Source organism: Pantherophis guttatus, chromosome 2 (assembly GCF_059756535.1).
Source record: "Pantherophis guttatus breed Tessera chromosome 2, ASM5975653v1, whole genome shotgun sequence".
Taxonomy (NCBI): domain Eukaryota; kingdom Metazoa; phylum Chordata; class Lepidosauria; order Squamata; family Colubridae; genus Pantherophis; species Pantherophis guttatus.
In genome coordinates, this window is record NC_142064.1 from 143,004,813 (window position 1) to 143,021,225 (window position 16,413).

The following is a 16,413-nucleotide window of genomic DNA, read 5'->3' on the forward strand; positions in this document are numbered from 1 at the left end:
ATAGCCAGGTAGGGAAGCGGGGGGCGAGGGTTTTTTTACAATCAGTCTAGTAGCCACCTCCAGTGTGGTAATCCCCCATTGGGTTCCCTACCAACCAGAAAAGTCAGGTTTTCAGGCTCTTATGGAAGAATAGGAAGCTGGAGGCAGATCTCATCTTGGAGAGCAGGATGTACGAAAGGCTATGCCCAAGGCAGAGAAGACTGTTCTTCTGGATCCCAAAACTCGGAGTTCTTTGATCGAAGGGATCTACAGTAGGCCCCCTCTGCCAGTGCGAGTGGGGCAGACTTGTCCTAGCAGGACAAGACAGTTCATCAGACCTATGCCATTAAGGGCTTTAAAGGTCATAACCAACACTTTGAACTGCACCTGGAAGCAGACGGGTAGCCAGTGCAGTTTGCGGAACAGAAGCGTAATGCAGGCCATTCTAGGGGCACCAAAGATTGCTCTCATTCTCACTTTGAACCAGCTGAAGCTTCTGAAGGGATTTCAAAAGTTGCCCCATGTAGAGCAACATGCCCCATGTAGAGCAGTTACAGTAGTCCAGATGATAGATGACCAGGCCTTGAGTAACTGAGTGAAGGGACTCATGATTCAGGAAAGGTTGTAGCTGGTGCACAAACCAGAGCTATGTAAAAGTTCTCCTAGTCACACCCATCACCTGCTCCTCAAGTTTAGTCTTAAACTATTTGAGCTTAGTCACAAGCATCAGAAAAACTGTACATTTATTTAATTTATTTATTTATTTTATTCAATTTGTATACCGCCCTTCTCCTAGTGGACTCAGGGCGGTGCACAGCCAAAACTAAAACACATACCAATACAAAATTTAAAATTTTTAAAAGAATTTCATGACTTTGGCCCCAAAATTTAAAACATTCAAACTAAAACCCATTGACAATTTAAAAAACTAAAAAAGCTAGAAAAGGGGGGGGGGGGTTCACGCCAGCCCTGCTTGATGGAAAAGTTTTTAGGGCACGGCGAAAGACCCAGAGATCCGATATCCTTCGGATCTCCGGGGGCAAATCGTTCCAGAGGGCACGAGCTGCCACAGAGAAGGCCCTCCCCCTGGGGGTCGCCAGACGATATTGCCTGGCTGACGGCACCCTGAGGAATCCCTCTCTGTGGGAGCGTACTGGTCGGTGGGAGGCTATTGGCGGCAGAAGGCGGTCCTGCAAATACCCAGGTCCTATGCCATGGAGCGCTTTAAAGGTGGTGACCAACACCTTGAAGCGCACCCGGAAGACCACTGGAAGCCAATGCAGCTCACACAGGAGAGGTGTCACATGGGAGTGCCCCCTCGTTCCCATAATCCCCTGCGCGGCCGCATTCTGCACCAGTTGGAGCCTCCGGGTGCTCCTCAAGGGGAGCCCCATGTAGAGAGCATTGCAGTAGTCCAGGCGGGAAGTGACGAGTGCCTGAGTGATTGTGCGTAAGGAGTCCCGATCCACAAAGGGACGCAACTGGCGAATCAGGCGAACCTGATAAAAAGCCCCCCTGGCCACGGCCGTCATATGCTCTTTTAAAGACAGCCGTGCATCCAGGAGGACGCCCAAGTTACGAGCCCTGTCCGTGGGGGACAATAACTCTCCCCCAATAACCAGCGATGGCACCAGCTAGCTATATCGGGACGCCGGAAGCCACAGCCACTCAGTCTTGGAAGGGTTGAGTCGAAGCCTGTTATACTCCATCCAGATCCGCACGGCCTCCAGGCACCAGGACATCACTTCAAGGGCATTGTTAGGATGGCCTGGGGTGGAGATGTACAGCTGAGTGTCATCAGCGTACTGATGGAACTCCACCCCAAAGCCACGGATGATCTCACCCAGCGGCTTCACATAAATGTTGAACAGAAGGGGCGAGAGGACCGACCCCTGCGGCACCCCACAAACAAGGCGCCTCGGGGTCGACCTCTGCCCCCCTGCCAACACCGACTGTGACCGGTCGGAGAGATAGGAGGAGTACCACCGCAAAACGGTGCCCCCCACTCCCAACCCCTCCAACCGGCGCAACAGGATACCATGGTTGATGGTATCAAAAGCCGCTGAGAGATCTAACAGGACCAGGATAGACAAGCAACCCCTATCCCGAGCCCTCCAGAGATCATCCACCAACGCGACCAATGCCATTTCCGTGCTGTGCCCAGGCCTGAAGCTGGACTGGAGCGGATCCAAATAGACAGCTTCATCCAAGCACCCAGGAAGCTGTTGCGCCGCCACACTCTCGACAACCTTCGCCAAAAAGGGAAGGTTGTACATACTTTAGCTGTATTCACTCTTTTGTAAACTATGATTTATAGGTTAGTGAGTTGTGTCGACACACCCACTAAGCATGCACTGTGGAAGAGAAATTAACCCTAACTTTTTCAGATCGTTGCTAAGGATTCCTAATCCCTAGAGATCAGTTGTAGCCAAGAAATACAAAAAGGCACATAGGCTGAATTTATTTCCTCAAAGCTCATTATTTTGTAACCAGCATATGCCACATGAATGCAAGTACAAATAAATTTTAAGAAATCACCAGGCTGGAATTGAATTTTTTTAAAAATGTATTGTCCAGGATGCAGAGTCTGAGGTGTCTGATTCCGTAAATCAAATGCAGAATGTTTTGAATTCTACTGTCTTAATTCCATGGGGTTAATGCAATCTAAACAATCCTGTAGATCTTTTCTAATTGATTCATTCAATGCCATCTAATTTATAGAGAGCTAACAAAAAGCTGATTTAATGTACTGTTTATATTAATAGAATCCTTAATCGCTTTTATTATAACCTTATGTACTGTAGACAAAAAAGAATGAACCATCTTGTTATGCTAAACCAATTTTTACCAACGCATCTTCTTGCATATTTGATTTAATTCACTTAATTTCCTTAGGTAAACACATGTTTAAATCCAGAGCCCTTGCATGCAGTAAACCATCTAAGTAATGGTACAGGAAATGCACCACCGGGAGGTAAATTTTTATTATTGCAATTAGAGTTTGCAATTGCATTATTATAATTACAAGACTATAGGTAATTGTAATTGAGCCCAAAATTACAATCGTAATTCGTAGTGGTCATTAAGCGGGTCACCACATGACTGCACCTGATTTACGACTTTTTTTGCAGCAGTTGTTAAGCAAACATTACACTTGTTATCCAAACCTGTTTTACTCAATGAATGTTTTTTGCCGGAAACTAAAATTAAATGCTGGTTTCCAGCAAAACTGCCCAAAATCACAATTGTGTGACCATGGGATGCTGCAAATGTTCATAAATGCAAGCTGGTTGTCCAGCACCCAAAACAGGAATATGTGACTGCAAGGGGGGTATGGTTGTCAGAACTCCAGAACTGGGATGTAAATAGCTCTGGGGAGATTATTTGTAATCTTGAATGGCTGCCAAGTGACCAATAGATTCACTTTGAATGATTTTCATTTAGAGGACATATGTATTGGAATAGCTAGTTCACCTCATTGCCAGAGGAATTCATTCATTCATTCATTTAGTCGGTCGGTCAGTCGGTCTAATAGCCTGCCGTACATTCAGGAGTTCAAGATGTACCTATCCCTCCCCAGTCCCATTTCCTCTGACAATAACAACTCTGAGAGTAGGCTGAGCAGAGAAAGAGAGAGCAATTGTACCAAAATCAACTAGTCAGCTTCTATGGATGAGAGTGGACCTTTTGCTCATAATTCCTAGTTCAACCTCTTCACCGCTATACATATTATGTCCACTTGAAGATGGGGCAGGAAGGCAGTAGCAATTGCTCTATATTCTCCTGATATTTTATTTAAAAAGTGAGTTCAAGTGTATAGAGTCTGCTCACTCCTGAACTTTACTGCTGGGAGAAAATGTGGCCCAGACCATATTCCCTTCACACCCCCTTCCATATATAATTTTTACCTTTTATCTTAGAATTGGGGTAGAATATGTGATTCATTATAAATTTATTTTTGGTTTCTTAATACTTTTGATTAGCAAAATGAAACTTCTTTGTCTCTGGCTTTCTTTTTCCAGATATATCAAAAACCAACCCACATCCTCCTAAATATTATGAGCTAATGGAATTTGATCCTTTGGCTCCTTGTGACCCAACCAAGTAAGTGATTTTCAAAATGACTCAGTTGTTGCTTAATTCTTGTCCAGGCTAACACAGACAGAGGTTCTTATACCAGCACAGCAAAAATATCATATTGTACATATTTTAAGTCATCAGTGATAGCCACTAAAATTGAACAGACACGTGGATTTATTTAATGCTTCGTTTCATGTTACTGAATTGCATCTAATAGTACCCATCCACTAGAGTGCAGTATCTCTTGCCATTCCCCCCAATTTTCTTAGCAGTTACTATACGGGGGACCGCAGAAAAGAGAAACGTTTTGCTGAATGAGCAGTTATCTATTTATGTGATACTGCATTTTTACCATTATAACAAACAATACTTATATACATACACTATTCTCTTTGGGTTAAGCATTATTAATGCAAAGCATAGAACAGCTAAGTGTTAACAGCCAGTAGCTTGAAGCGTGAGGTGTCTATGCTGGCCTCCAAAATGGCATCTTTCTCTGAGATAGAACAGAGTAGAACATATAACAGACTCAAACTGAACAAAGGAGCAAACACTTCAGCCATATACAACCAAGAAGAAAATGCAGAACTACATCCATTCAGCACAACATGTTGAGTGATTAAAGAGTGAGAGACGGCAAAAGGAGAAAGATAAATTCACAAGAGTGCTGGAGAATATTTAAGGCCATCTAAACTGGGGCTAGGCTGGGCTATCAGGAAGTATAAATAACAATCTGAATTCCCACATAGGTTGTTTAAGACAGCCTAGTCTACTCACTTCAAATTCCATAGCTCAATTTCACTTGTCCCAAAGAACCTGACCCTCACATTGTAATCAGGGTAACTTCTTATCTTCCCTTTTTGGGTCCATAGAAAGTGACCTTTGGTGTTCATTATACTCATTTTTCTGTTCAATATTGTTATTTTTTTAGCCCCTTGCAGTTCTCAAATGCACATGTATGTTTCTTGTTGAGAACTCATATGACCTCAAAATGTTTGAGGAAATCTCACCATAGCTTTACATCATATTTGATAGTTAAAATCTCCTATTCACTAAGCCTGCTGATCTTCAAAAAGGAAAGGAAGTTGAGGAGTAGACTAAGCTAAGCACTATATAAAGTTATTATGTGTTGAGAGGCAAGTTCATTGCCATCGATAGAAACTCGATTGGGTAAATACATGTCATGTAGTTAATTCTAGCGTGTTACCCCTAGAGAAAGGTGGGAAAAATTTTTATCCTGACCTGGCAGCCCCGTTCTATGTCCCAGAGGTTTCCATAATCTGTCAAAGGTGCATTTCAGAGGGAAGATGAAAATAGTATATTCCACCTATTGTGAGCAAAATAATAATTAGACAACTAAGGGAAAGGATATGAATTTGCCTTCCTGATGAGCCTAATGGTTAGGAATTGTGTCAGGTATCATAGTAGTATTGTTTGTCAAATATGTAAGATGAGTGTATCTGAATCATAAATTGAACATATTTTAATTACTAATGAAAATATGAGGAGTTTGATGAGTATTTTAACTGTTGCTTAGCTGAAATGTGGCATGACTGGTTCAAAGAAAATTGTTTGGCAGATATGCTGCAAGTATTTTTTTTTTTTTTATTTTAAGGACATGACCAGGAGGAATGTGAGGTTAGTAGTGTATCTGTCCTGAACACTCCTCCTATGTGCAAATGTTGCTTTAGTAACTAATTTTTATATTACTCCTCATCACGAACTTTTATTATCTTTGATTTCAGACATATTTATGAAGAAATTGATCCACATCTCTTCAAAACACAGGTTAACATCAAATGCTAGAAGCAGATGCCAATAGCAATATTTTATTTTAACAAAATGGTAGATTCTGCTGATTGCTTCAAAATGTGTCATGTAAAGACAAAATCTACTCAGTAGGCTGAGATTTGGGATAACAGTGTTTTATAAAACTGTTCAAAAGAAAACACTTCAAATCTAAGATGTGTATCCTACACACCCTACCTAAGTACATTTCATTGGGTTCAACTCATTAAAAATACAAGATTCACTTCTGCAATCTTTGGACCAAAATTTACAATTGATACAGTGAATGTTTTTCTAACTTTCATTCTTATAGCAAGTATAACATTCAGAATCTTGCATCTAAAGGTTACTTTTATTGGATCCTTTAATAATAAAAGCAAAATATTTTCCTATGGGAACTACACTGCATATTGCTGAATAATTGACTGGAGTCTGATAGAACTGTTTATGATCCCAATCAAAGAACTTGAGTGTTGGAGCGATGACTACACCTATAGAGGCTCAAGTTCAAATCCAAATTGTTTGAATGCAAGGAGAGATCTAGCTATTAATTAAATCCTGCAGTCAGATTTCCTGACAGGCTGCTTGGTAGGAGAGACCTTACAGTTTGTCTTTAATGTTCGTCTTTGGTGAAAAATAATCACTAACTAGGAGGTTGAAGTTAGATTTCCTTGCAGTACATTTCCTATTCTTCTGATAGTTAGCCACTCTAACACTTTTCTCAGTTATGAAATGCACTTTAAAAGCAAAAGTATGCACAAGCCACTACAAAACAGAGCATATGAATCAGTAGTAATTGTGACATGCTGTGGTAGCAGGTCTTATTCCACATTGTCTTAATGCCATTTTATCTGTTTTCCTAGATTATTTTCATTCTCTCTTAACAATGAAGCTAAATATGTATGAAGCAGTAGCTTTCATAAGTTATGGAAGGTTGCACTGGGAGCTGCTGCAACAAAAGCACTGCCAGAATGCATGGGGGCAGCAAAGTATAAAACACGCATTGTGGGGTATTTGGAATGACTTTGATTATATTACCGCTGTTAATTTCTATTATTCCCAACAATTCAGGATATCTTGAAAAACACTTACTTGGTCATGAGATCGTATAAAAGTATGATTGAAATAAGTGCCTTTTCTCTATACTTTCCCAAATCTAGTGTTCAAACTTTTAATAAATTGGTACCCTTTAAGTCTTGAGTAATATGTATAGCATTTGTTTTATGATGGCTATTAACATACAATTCAAGTAAAGAATCTGGAATGGAAAACTGAATTAAATTTGAACACAAATGCTCCCAAATGTTTTTTATGGTTTCTTGTTTCTTAAGTAGTGTTTTGTGATACATCAGATCCGCTCTACCAGATTTGCTTTGTACTGTTGAGGGATCTTCCATAAATATTAGGGAGATGCATAGGGAAGTGCAGGGGAAAATAAAAAATTAACAAATGTTATTTTCTGGGCAAATAAGCTTTACAGTAACATTGTTAAACCTATAAAGATTTTATATGGGGGGGAGGGGAATCTTCTGCCCTTCCTTTTTCCACTGATTTCCACCATACTGTAGAATTTGTGGTGAACAAATTGCTTTACATTTGTAATGTAATATATTTTAGGTATTGTTTGACACGGTTACTATACTATACCCTAACAGTAATATTAATTTCTTCTTTTGGAAAAGCAGTTTGTCAAGTTGTTCAAGGCAAGGATCTAGTCAGATTTAGGTTAGAAGCACATGTTAATGGAATAATTTTCTCAATCCACCGACCAACCCCACAGATCTATTTAGGAGAAAATCAGAGCACCATCTTCTACACTGAAAAATTGGTGCAACAAATTTAACATGGTTACTGAATTTTAATCCATTTTCTGAGTTTACAAAAAAAGACACTGGATTTGTGCAACATGCTAAACCACAGAAAAGAGTAACCTAGTCAAGCTTAGCATATTATGCAGATACAGCTACTCCAATCTTTATTTGACCTTTACCAAGGTAAGAATGAAAATAGAAAGAAAAGAATCAAAGTATAATTGTATTACCCTGAAGAAGAACTCAAGGAATGTTTAAGTGAGGATACTATGGGATGCATAAAAGCAGCATTTTGTTTTTTAAAAAAGGTTGCTGTTATTATTTTTCATTTATTTTGGCTTGTGGGTAACTCATGAAAAATGAGAATGTAGCTTTTAACATAAAAAGCTGCTGCATGGAATAACTAAATTTTAAGACAGTACACTGAATGATATCTTCTGCACACTTATTTAAAACAGCTTACAAAACTTACCATATTTGTGCTGCTTCTGATTTAAGGTAGGCAAGTAAAGTCAAATCTAGTATTTATTATTTTACTGATTGCTTATTACTTTATTAGGCAGACATCAAATCTCCAAAACTAACTATTTACTATTTTCCACTTTGACACATTAATCTATTAAATAACATTTTAAATAACTCTGTGGAATAAAAAAAAGCTTTATAAAATGACAGTCATAAATTAGCAATTGGATAGATCTTCCTGTAAATGAAGAAAGAGAAATGAACAAAATAAGCTATTTTTGTATATCATTTCTTTGTATTCTTAATTTGATTTTAAAATGAAAATTAATCACATCTCCAAAGAGAAGACACATCAGTGCATATTCAGCAAATAAAACATAATGCCTGAAATATTCAGAACTTTTTTCCTGGGCTAAAGTAGTTATTTTTACACAGTCAGTGGATTATCAATAGAGTACTGAAGAGAGAACTCCGATGTAGAGTCAACATACTGTACTGTTAATTATAACCTGGAAGCGGTGGTTTATATCCTATTTTGGCTTCAAAAAAAGTGTAAGAAAGAGTAATCAAATTAACTTTCTCCATCCTTGGGTCTTCTACAAATTCAGGATCAATGAAGAAAAATACTGGCATGTCCACTTCTTCATGAGGATTGAGTCTTTGTTCTTCAAAACAAAAGCACTGAAAGAAAAAAAAGTTTATTTTCCAAAATTGAATAGTCAGCTAAATTTTTTAATGTTTTGTCTTAATCCTTAATTCAATATATTTTTTAAAAAAATCTATTAAAAGCAAATCCATTTTCAAATTCACTTTGTCAAGTAATTATTTTATAAATATTTTAAAATCTCTAAATATGAAGCATTTAAAGAAATATTAACATCGAAAACTAAGGAAAACTGGTTTTATTCATATTTCAGGGAAAACTGAGCATTTTGAACTATTGGAAATCTCATGTTTATTATGTTATAGAAAAGTAAGATAGCAATCCTTAAAGAAAAAAAATGAAGTTATATAGAATTTAAGAGGACAAGAACAAATATTGACAGCATGCCATAAATCTAATTCTATGACTTGCTGCAAATATGAATTATCAAACAGACTCTAGCTTCAGTTATAATAATAAATATAATAAATAAATATAATAAATATTTGAGGAACTTAACCAAAATGAGCAGCACTTACCTGTATTTTATTGAAATATTGTCCAGCCTCAGGTGGTAGTACATTGTAGGTAGATATTCCAATTATTGGTCTATCAGTGGGATTTTTTGCTTTATAAAAGGCCAGTGCAGTTTCTCCTGGAACCACCTATTTTAAAAAGTTACAACTGTTAAGTTTTTAGCTTCTCTCCATACTTTTATTTCTTACAAAATGGGTTTTCAAACAAAATCTGTGCACCAAGTTACATTAAGCAATTTTTCTCAAGAATTCTCCCAGAATTCTGAGAGTTGGTGTTCACACATCTTTAAATCTGTTGAGGTTGAAAAACATAGCATTAAAAGGTCGATAATTTGAGGTGGACTATCTCTGTTGGCATTATATTTCAAAATATTTATAAAAAGCCATTTCAGATTAAAGAAACTAACCAGAATTTGCTTCACTCTAATACCAATGACAGACCAAGGCTAGATTTACTGATTAAACTGCAGTTGTGCATTTGGCAATAGGCAGTGGCACTAGGATTTAACCTGGCTGTCATTTATATTTGCTAGTAGAATAAACTTAATTCTAAAACTAATTTTGCTAATAGAAATTAGTAAATCAAAATTTATTTTCTGATTGTATCCCATTTACCTAATTGAAAAGGAGCCTCTTAATTAAAAATTCCCAGTTGGCTACAACTACTCACATTCTTGATTATTTTTATAAGAGCAGCATGTCATTTTATTGTAAAAAATACTTATAAAAGTTCATGCAAAATTCACCTAGCAGATTTTAATTACTTACATAAACTTCAGTTTGCTGAGGCTTGAAGTTCCACTGAAGACTTGAATGTACATCTGAATTGAACATGATTTTAATGATGCGGTCCTTTATAGGCTCCATAGTCTCAATCTGTTCTGAACTATGACCATCTAAAGCTGACCCACCAAGCCCAGTAGCCTGAAAGGAAAATAAGATATAACTGAAAACAATCTGCTTAAAAACAAATTATTTTCATGGCAGTAAGAACAGAGTAGGGTTTTTTTTCATTAGAGATTGTTTACTTAAAATTAGCAACACTTACAAGAGCTATGCAGTGCTTTAGATTCAAAGGCAAAAAGATGCCTCAATGTTTGCAAGGATGCTCATGGGATATTTCTCTGCAGCTTCTTAAAGCAGCTGTGTCTTTTCTCAGGATCATGCAGTTGTCTTCTGTATTTGTAGCAAGATCCTGGGAAAATATGAGTTTGGTTTAAGTAGTTGGAGAGAGGAGTAATGTATGCACCTATTAATGCTTCAAAGCAAGTTTCTGAATCTGAAGTACTCCACAGCAATAAACTGAGCAGCACTTGTGGGTCCCTCCCCCAAAAAAGTCATGGTTGATCAAAAGGTTTATTATCAGTGTCGTATTTTTCAAGGAGACCAACTAAATACTAATGGGGACTTCACAAGAAAGATATTAAGTAACTAAGGAAATTCGTATGTGCACTGCATCTGTTGCTAGAGATAATATATAATTACCACAGTTCTCCCACCTTCATGAAACTGTAAAATCCCTGTAAAATTACATGGCTCCCTGTCAGCAGATGAGCACTTTCATGTAATGGTGAAGCCAGTTCAGTAAAACTGGGAAGAATGGGAGCACTGACTAAGTTGTTGCTAAACAGTTAAAAGTGGAAGGGATAAGTTATTGTAGACAAGAAATTCAAACATAAAAACTGGAAGAAAAGAACAAACCATCTCTATATTATTACCAAGGCAAGCATGTGGGCATGGCTAGAGCATTTAGACAAATGGTGGTGGCACCAGATAGTGAGAATTCCTTTGTTCCAGAAGTCATAAAATAGTTGTCTACTAATCGAAGAATATTGAATTTTCATATAGAGATCTGGATGTGATGATGTAATCAGATTGAAATCAGAAGGAAAGGCCAGTAAAATCTTTGTTGCATTCAAATGTCCACTCAATCTGTTTTTGCCATTTGAGTCCATTGACATCACTCTAGTTAAAAGTATAATAAAGGTACCTCATGTAAATTATATAAATTTATCTTTGGCCTGGATTATTTTGGGTACAATAGACATTAAACTGAGGTGAAATCTGGATGCAGTTTATTATTTGAAGACTACTAAATTGAAGTTGTTAAACTGAGATTTTACTATACTGAAAGAGTTCTTCCCTTTACAAGGACAAGAACAATTGTGAACATGAAAAGTATGAATGAATGAATCAAGGGAAACTAAAATTGTCAAAACATAAACAAAGTACTAAATTAGGAGGGATAGAAAGTGGCAAAAGCCAAGAACATTGAGGATGATTAAAAGAAAGTAAAAATGGAAAGTGCTGAGATAATTAGAGGTTTGGCCCAATGCATGTTTGACATCAAGAACATCAGTGGAATAGCTAAGCAACTAGGGAGAAGTAGAGAATGGAACCTCTAGGAAAATTGACAAGTGAGCTGACCTCAATATATATGTATTATACTTCTAGAAACACACAGTAATCTAGTTGGCATCTTACAGGCTATAGAAACAAAAATTAAAATATTCATGTTGAGGTTAAAACCAACCAAAACAATCATATTCATCACAATAGTTATATCAGTTCCTACCAAATAAATATAAGAACATAAAAATGAGTCAAGGCAATAAAATGGTAAAAAGAGATGCAAAAAAAGTGCACAAATTACTGAAATCATGGCAGTAGTTTTTCACACAATTATGTTTAAACTTAAGGTTTTATTAAAAAAGGACCATAGCTGGAGAGAAAAAAATTAACACAGGAACACAGTATTTTTGAAAAGACACGAGAGCATGAGATAGAAAACACAAGATGGATAATGGATAGAGTAGAATAATATGTGGATGTTTACCTCTGATTTAGATTAGAATATTAATCATAAAGAGGCCTTAGAATGGCAAGACCATGCAATTATTTCAAAGCTAATGGATGTATCAGAACAACCTATTTATTCGTTTGAAGAATCTTTAAAGTGACAAAAACCAATGTAAGAAACTGAATTCAGAGAAAAGGGGTAGATCACAACAGGGAAGGGAAAGAGACCAAAATACACATTGACTCAATGTTTATTTCATGCATTCAGCATACCTACTGAAAGAGTGGGACTGGAAGAAGTGATCAATACAAGTAAATGCCTACTATACACCTGAGATTTGCAAATGCAACCACTTCGTTGGCTGGAAGGAAATAAAAATTTAAGGTGCTCATTACGAAAGCAAAATCAGAACACCCAAAATCCAGGACGCTACTCAATTTTAAGTCAACCGTAATGCCAACCAACACACTTCATGTACTCGGGAGTTGATGGAAAAGGTCATACATTTGTTTTCTTGTGCACAAACAAGAAAAGTAACTGGGAATAATACATTTAGATAAGCTTGTGAAGAATAAGGACACTCCAAAAACAAGGAAGATCAGAAGAGTTTTAGCAATTAGCGATCTGTTCCTAAAATCGCCAATTTATTCTCGTATCACGTATCATGGGACCACCCGTCCTCGCCCCCTAAAACACAGTAACCCTACGGGGCGGGCAGGCAGGGGGAAAAGCATCATCGGCTGCAGGTGGACTCCAAGCCCGCCTCCTCCTACCGCCCCTCACCTGGCAATAAAGGCGGTACAGCGGCACGGCTGCGTAGGATAAGCCTGCCATGCCCACGATCCCGGCCGCCAGATAGGTGAGCACCGTCTTGTTGCGCTGCTTCCATTGCTGCTCCTGCTGCCGGCGAAAAGCAGCGACAGCCTCGGGGCTCTTCTCGCGATAGTCCCCGCGGAATTCCTGGCTGTTGCCACCGTGACAGACCCTAACCTGCTTGCAGCCCCAGACTCTCACCGTTCGGGTCACCAGCACGCAGCCCTTTGCGCCCAGACGCATGCTTCTTCCTGTCACGTGAGCACTCGTTTTTTCTTGGGCTGTCTTTCGCACGCAGGCAAGCGGGCGGACGGGATTAGCAACTATCGCGAGAAGTACCCAAGGTCGAACCCGCCGGCGGCGTCGCTTTGATGCTGGCAAAACTTTCCAGCGCTGGGGTAAGAACGTTCTGACTACGGCGGCCGTAGGGGGTAAGTTCGCGTTTTCGTTACCTGCCTCCTCTTTGCTCCGCCTTCGAATCAGGAGTGATGCTAACTTCCCGCCAAGGTTGCCGGTGCTGGTTTTTTAAATTCAGATCTGGATTTTTTTTTCAATCCAGATTTGGGTTTTGCAATCCTTGTTGGGTTTCTAGGTTTTTTTATTTAAAAATTAATGAAGTTTTTCTAGACATTACGTTATACATTGTAGGTATTACATAGGTAAAGATGGTTTAGTTTATAACGCACTTATGATGTATTTTGTCACTTGGGCTTTTTTTTTTTCCTCTATAGGATCTGGGTTTATCTGAGCACGAAATCTGGTTTTAGGAATCCCCGCGGGCAATAGGTAAAAATAATTTAGTTTAAAACTGATTTATTGTGTTCTTTTGTTATCTGTTTTCTAATGTAGAATCTGGGTTTATTTGAACGCAGACTCTTAGGATTCTTGTTTTGTTTTGTTATTGGAAACTCCATTTGCAACTCTGCTTCCTGCAAATTTTAGATGCCCCAGGCTAAGCTTCAAAAAGGGGCGGGTGCACTGCAGATTTATTATCCAGACACACCCCTGGAAATCATAGGAAAGGTCTTGGCTTTAAAGAATGCAGTCTAAGGGTTAAACTGTTTGAAAGTTTCAAACTTCATTAGGAATCAAAGGAGCTGGCCCTTTGATATTCACACCAAAGGACATAAGCAGGATGAGGGAGCTGGATTCCTTCAGCCACCACAAAGCTTCTTGTGTGACCTGAGGCAAAATTTTTCAACTGACCTATTCTCAAGATTGCTTTGAGGATAAAGTGGGCAGCAGGTGGAGTCGAACTGAAATGCTGCTTTGGGTTTCTGAAAGAGATTTTTTTAAAAAACAAAACTCCAAAGTTAATTGTTCTTTCCCATTATATTGCCTAAGTAAGTACATAGTACAAGTAGTCTTCGAGTTACGATCACAATTGAGCCCAACATTTATCTTGCTATGTGAAACATTTGTTAAATGAGTTTGCCCCATCTTACAACTTTTCTTGCCACGTTTGTTAAGTGAATCACTACAGTTGTTAAGTTAGTAACATGGTTGTTAAGTGGACTCCCCATGACTTTGCTTCTCAGAAGGTCACAAAAGGGGATCATATGACCCCAGGACACTGCAACGATCATAAATGTGAACTAGTTGCCAAGCATATGAATTTTGATTATTTTGATGACACCATGGAGATGGCTGCAACGGTCGTAAGTGTGAAAAATGGTCATCAGTCACTTCTTCCAGTGCCGTTGTAACTTTGAACAGTGACTAAATTAACTGCTGTAAGTCAAGGACTACCTGTATTAAATGGCACACAGCATTTCCTTTTATTGGTTTATATCCCACCTTTTTATTGTTATAAATGAGGCAGTGGACATGCTTCTGCCTCGTACTTCTTCTGCATCCTATTTGAGGTGGGTTAGACTGAGAGAGTGATTAGTCCAAAGTCTCCCAGCCAACTTTTCATGCCTTAGGTTGGACTAGAACTCACAATCTCTTGGTTTCTAGCCTTGTGCCTTAGCCACTAGGTCAAACTGACTCTTCTATTAGTTGCTGTCTGTAGTCTAGTTTGGTAGGGACAATATTACATTGAAACTAAGAAGTACAAACAATTGCGTCCATTTGCCATCCGTTCAAAATACATTCTGCACATAAACATTGATCTGGACTGCAATCATAGAAAAAGTGTGGTAGCTAATAAAAAGAGGAAGTCAGCATACTAGCTGGCCAGTTTGCTGGCTTCCCCAGGAAAGAATGGATGTGGGAGTGACTCAGTTTTTGCAGGGTGGTTATGATTGGAATTGGTACCCCTATTTAAGGGTGGTTTCCATGGAAATAAGAAAAGTGAACTGGTCTCTGCAATGATTGGTCACAAGAGATATGTCTGGAAGTGCAGAATAAGCCATTCCTGTATAAAAGGGGCTATCACTTGAATGCCAATCCCCATTTCTGGCCCTACAGCTTCAGTCCTTGGTCTTGGTGGCCAAGATTGTTAGCATTCTCTGTCTTAAGCTGTTAAAGATGTAGGGTATTTTATTTTTAAATTAAGAAATGTTCAGTAAATTCAATACCAGCTGTATCAAACAAACCATCAAAGAATGTATGTTTGCATTAGTTTGAACTTTGAAGGCAGTCCATAGTAATTGTACATACAATACCTAATGGTGTTCTCTTCTGCTTTACAGCAAATGGTCAGTTTTAGTTGTGAGCCTGTTGGAATATTCCATTATTAATGACCTATGTCAACAGAGATGGCATCCCCAGACTCAAATCACCCTGATATGTAAGTCATATATAATGTTTACAAATCTTTAGACCTATAATAAATTCAATATCTTTGATTTATATTATCAAAACAGTTCCTAATATATGTATATTAATGTTAGCATGATACATCTAGTTAGTGCAGAATATAACAAAAGAAATGTGCTTTCATACGTGTTATACATACATGCATACATTACTGTGTTCTGACATGCTGAGCTAATAAGTTTCCAGAGTGATCTATCTTTTGTGAACATTGACAGTAAATAAAGTAAAATACCAATAAAAGAGAATATATGTAGTTCAGAGGTGAACTGTGAAGTCCTTGGTGCTCTGTGAAGCTTTAAACGAATAAAATTCGCAAGGAAAGAAGAAAACAACACAATATCCTTCCTGGATATCTTTTTCAGCAGAAAAAATAATGGAAAATTAGAAACACAACCCTGTTGAAAAACAACCCACACTAACCAAGTGCTCCATGACCAAAATAACAATCCAACCTTCCACAAGAGTAGCTATGCAGGAATTATTATTCAGAGGAGGAATGTGTGGATAAGAGATGCTGCCTAGGAAACAGACAAAAGCGGCAGGAGCCCCCAGTGGCTTAACAATCAGAAAGAAACCTAGAAATGACATGCTGTAATCATTTACATATATGGTGGCTGTAACAATCACTACGTAGGACAGAAAGGCAGAAGACTAGTAGAGCACATCCATGAACATCAGCCAGATGTAAGAAGATCCAGTGAAACTGAGAAATTGAGCAAGCAAACAACCAAGCTC

General features: G+C 38.3%; 3 protein-coding genes across 6 annotated transcripts in view; 2 read left to right on the forward strand and 1 right to left on the reverse strand.

The window, feature by feature from the left end:
- Positions 1-7,040, forward strand: part of TOM1L1 (target of myb1 like 1 membrane trafficking protein) — a 50,729-nt gene extending 43,689 nt beyond the window's left edge. The window contains exons 13-15 of the mRNA XM_034412473.3: positions 2,875-2,953; positions 4,002-4,083; positions 5,805-7,040. Of these exons, the coding sequence (XP_034268364.2) occupies positions 2,875-2,953; positions 4,002-4,083; positions 5,805-5,865 (222 nt within the window). The 3' untranslated portion in view covers positions 5,866-7,040. The remainder of the gene's footprint in view (positions 1-2,874; positions 2,954-4,001; positions 4,084-5,804) is intronic.
- Positions 7,041-8,182: 1,142 nt separating this feature from the next.
- On the reverse strand, positions 8,183-13,302 carry COX11 (cytochrome c oxidase copper chaperone COX11). Its single transcript, XM_034412480.3, has 4 exons — positions 12,886-13,302; positions 10,071-10,226; positions 9,306-9,431; positions 8,183-8,804 (listed from the first exon to the last, which is right to left on the reverse strand). Exons 1-4 carry the CDS (start codon positions 13,156-13,158, stop codon positions 8,622-8,624), a joined length of 738 nt encoding a protein of 245 aa, XP_034268371.1. The 5' UTR covers positions 13,159-13,302; the 3' UTR covers positions 8,183-8,621.
- Positions 13,185-16,413, forward strand: part of STXBP4 (syntaxin binding protein 4) — a 101,427-nt gene continuing 98,198 nt past the window's right edge. For 2 of the 4 annotated variants that reach the window (XM_087886943.1, XM_087886941.1), the window contains exon 1: positions 15,550-15,649. In XM_087886943.1, the coding sequence (XP_087743069.1) occupies positions 15,606-15,649 (44 nt within the window). In that variant the 5' untranslated portion in view covers positions 15,550-15,605. Of the gene's footprint in view, positions 13,347-13,646; positions 13,702-15,549; positions 15,650-16,413 lie in introns of those variants that run through there. The other 2 variants (XM_087886942.1, XM_034412479.3) reach the window with 2 other exon arrangements.

Coding starts and splice junctions, on each gene's coding strand:
- COX11 (XM_034412480.3), bottom strand. CDS start 13,158: ATGCGTCTGGGCGCAAAGGGCTGCGTGCTGGTGACCCGAACGGTGAGA. Junction 9,432..10,070: donor CTCAGCAAACTGAAGTTTAT/GTAAGTAATTAA, acceptor TTTTTAAAATAG/GTGGTTCCAGGAGAAACTGC. Junction 8,805..9,305: donor AATATTTCAATAAAATACAG/GTAAGTGCTGCT, acceptor TTTTTCTTTCAG/TGCTTTTGTTTTGAAGAACA.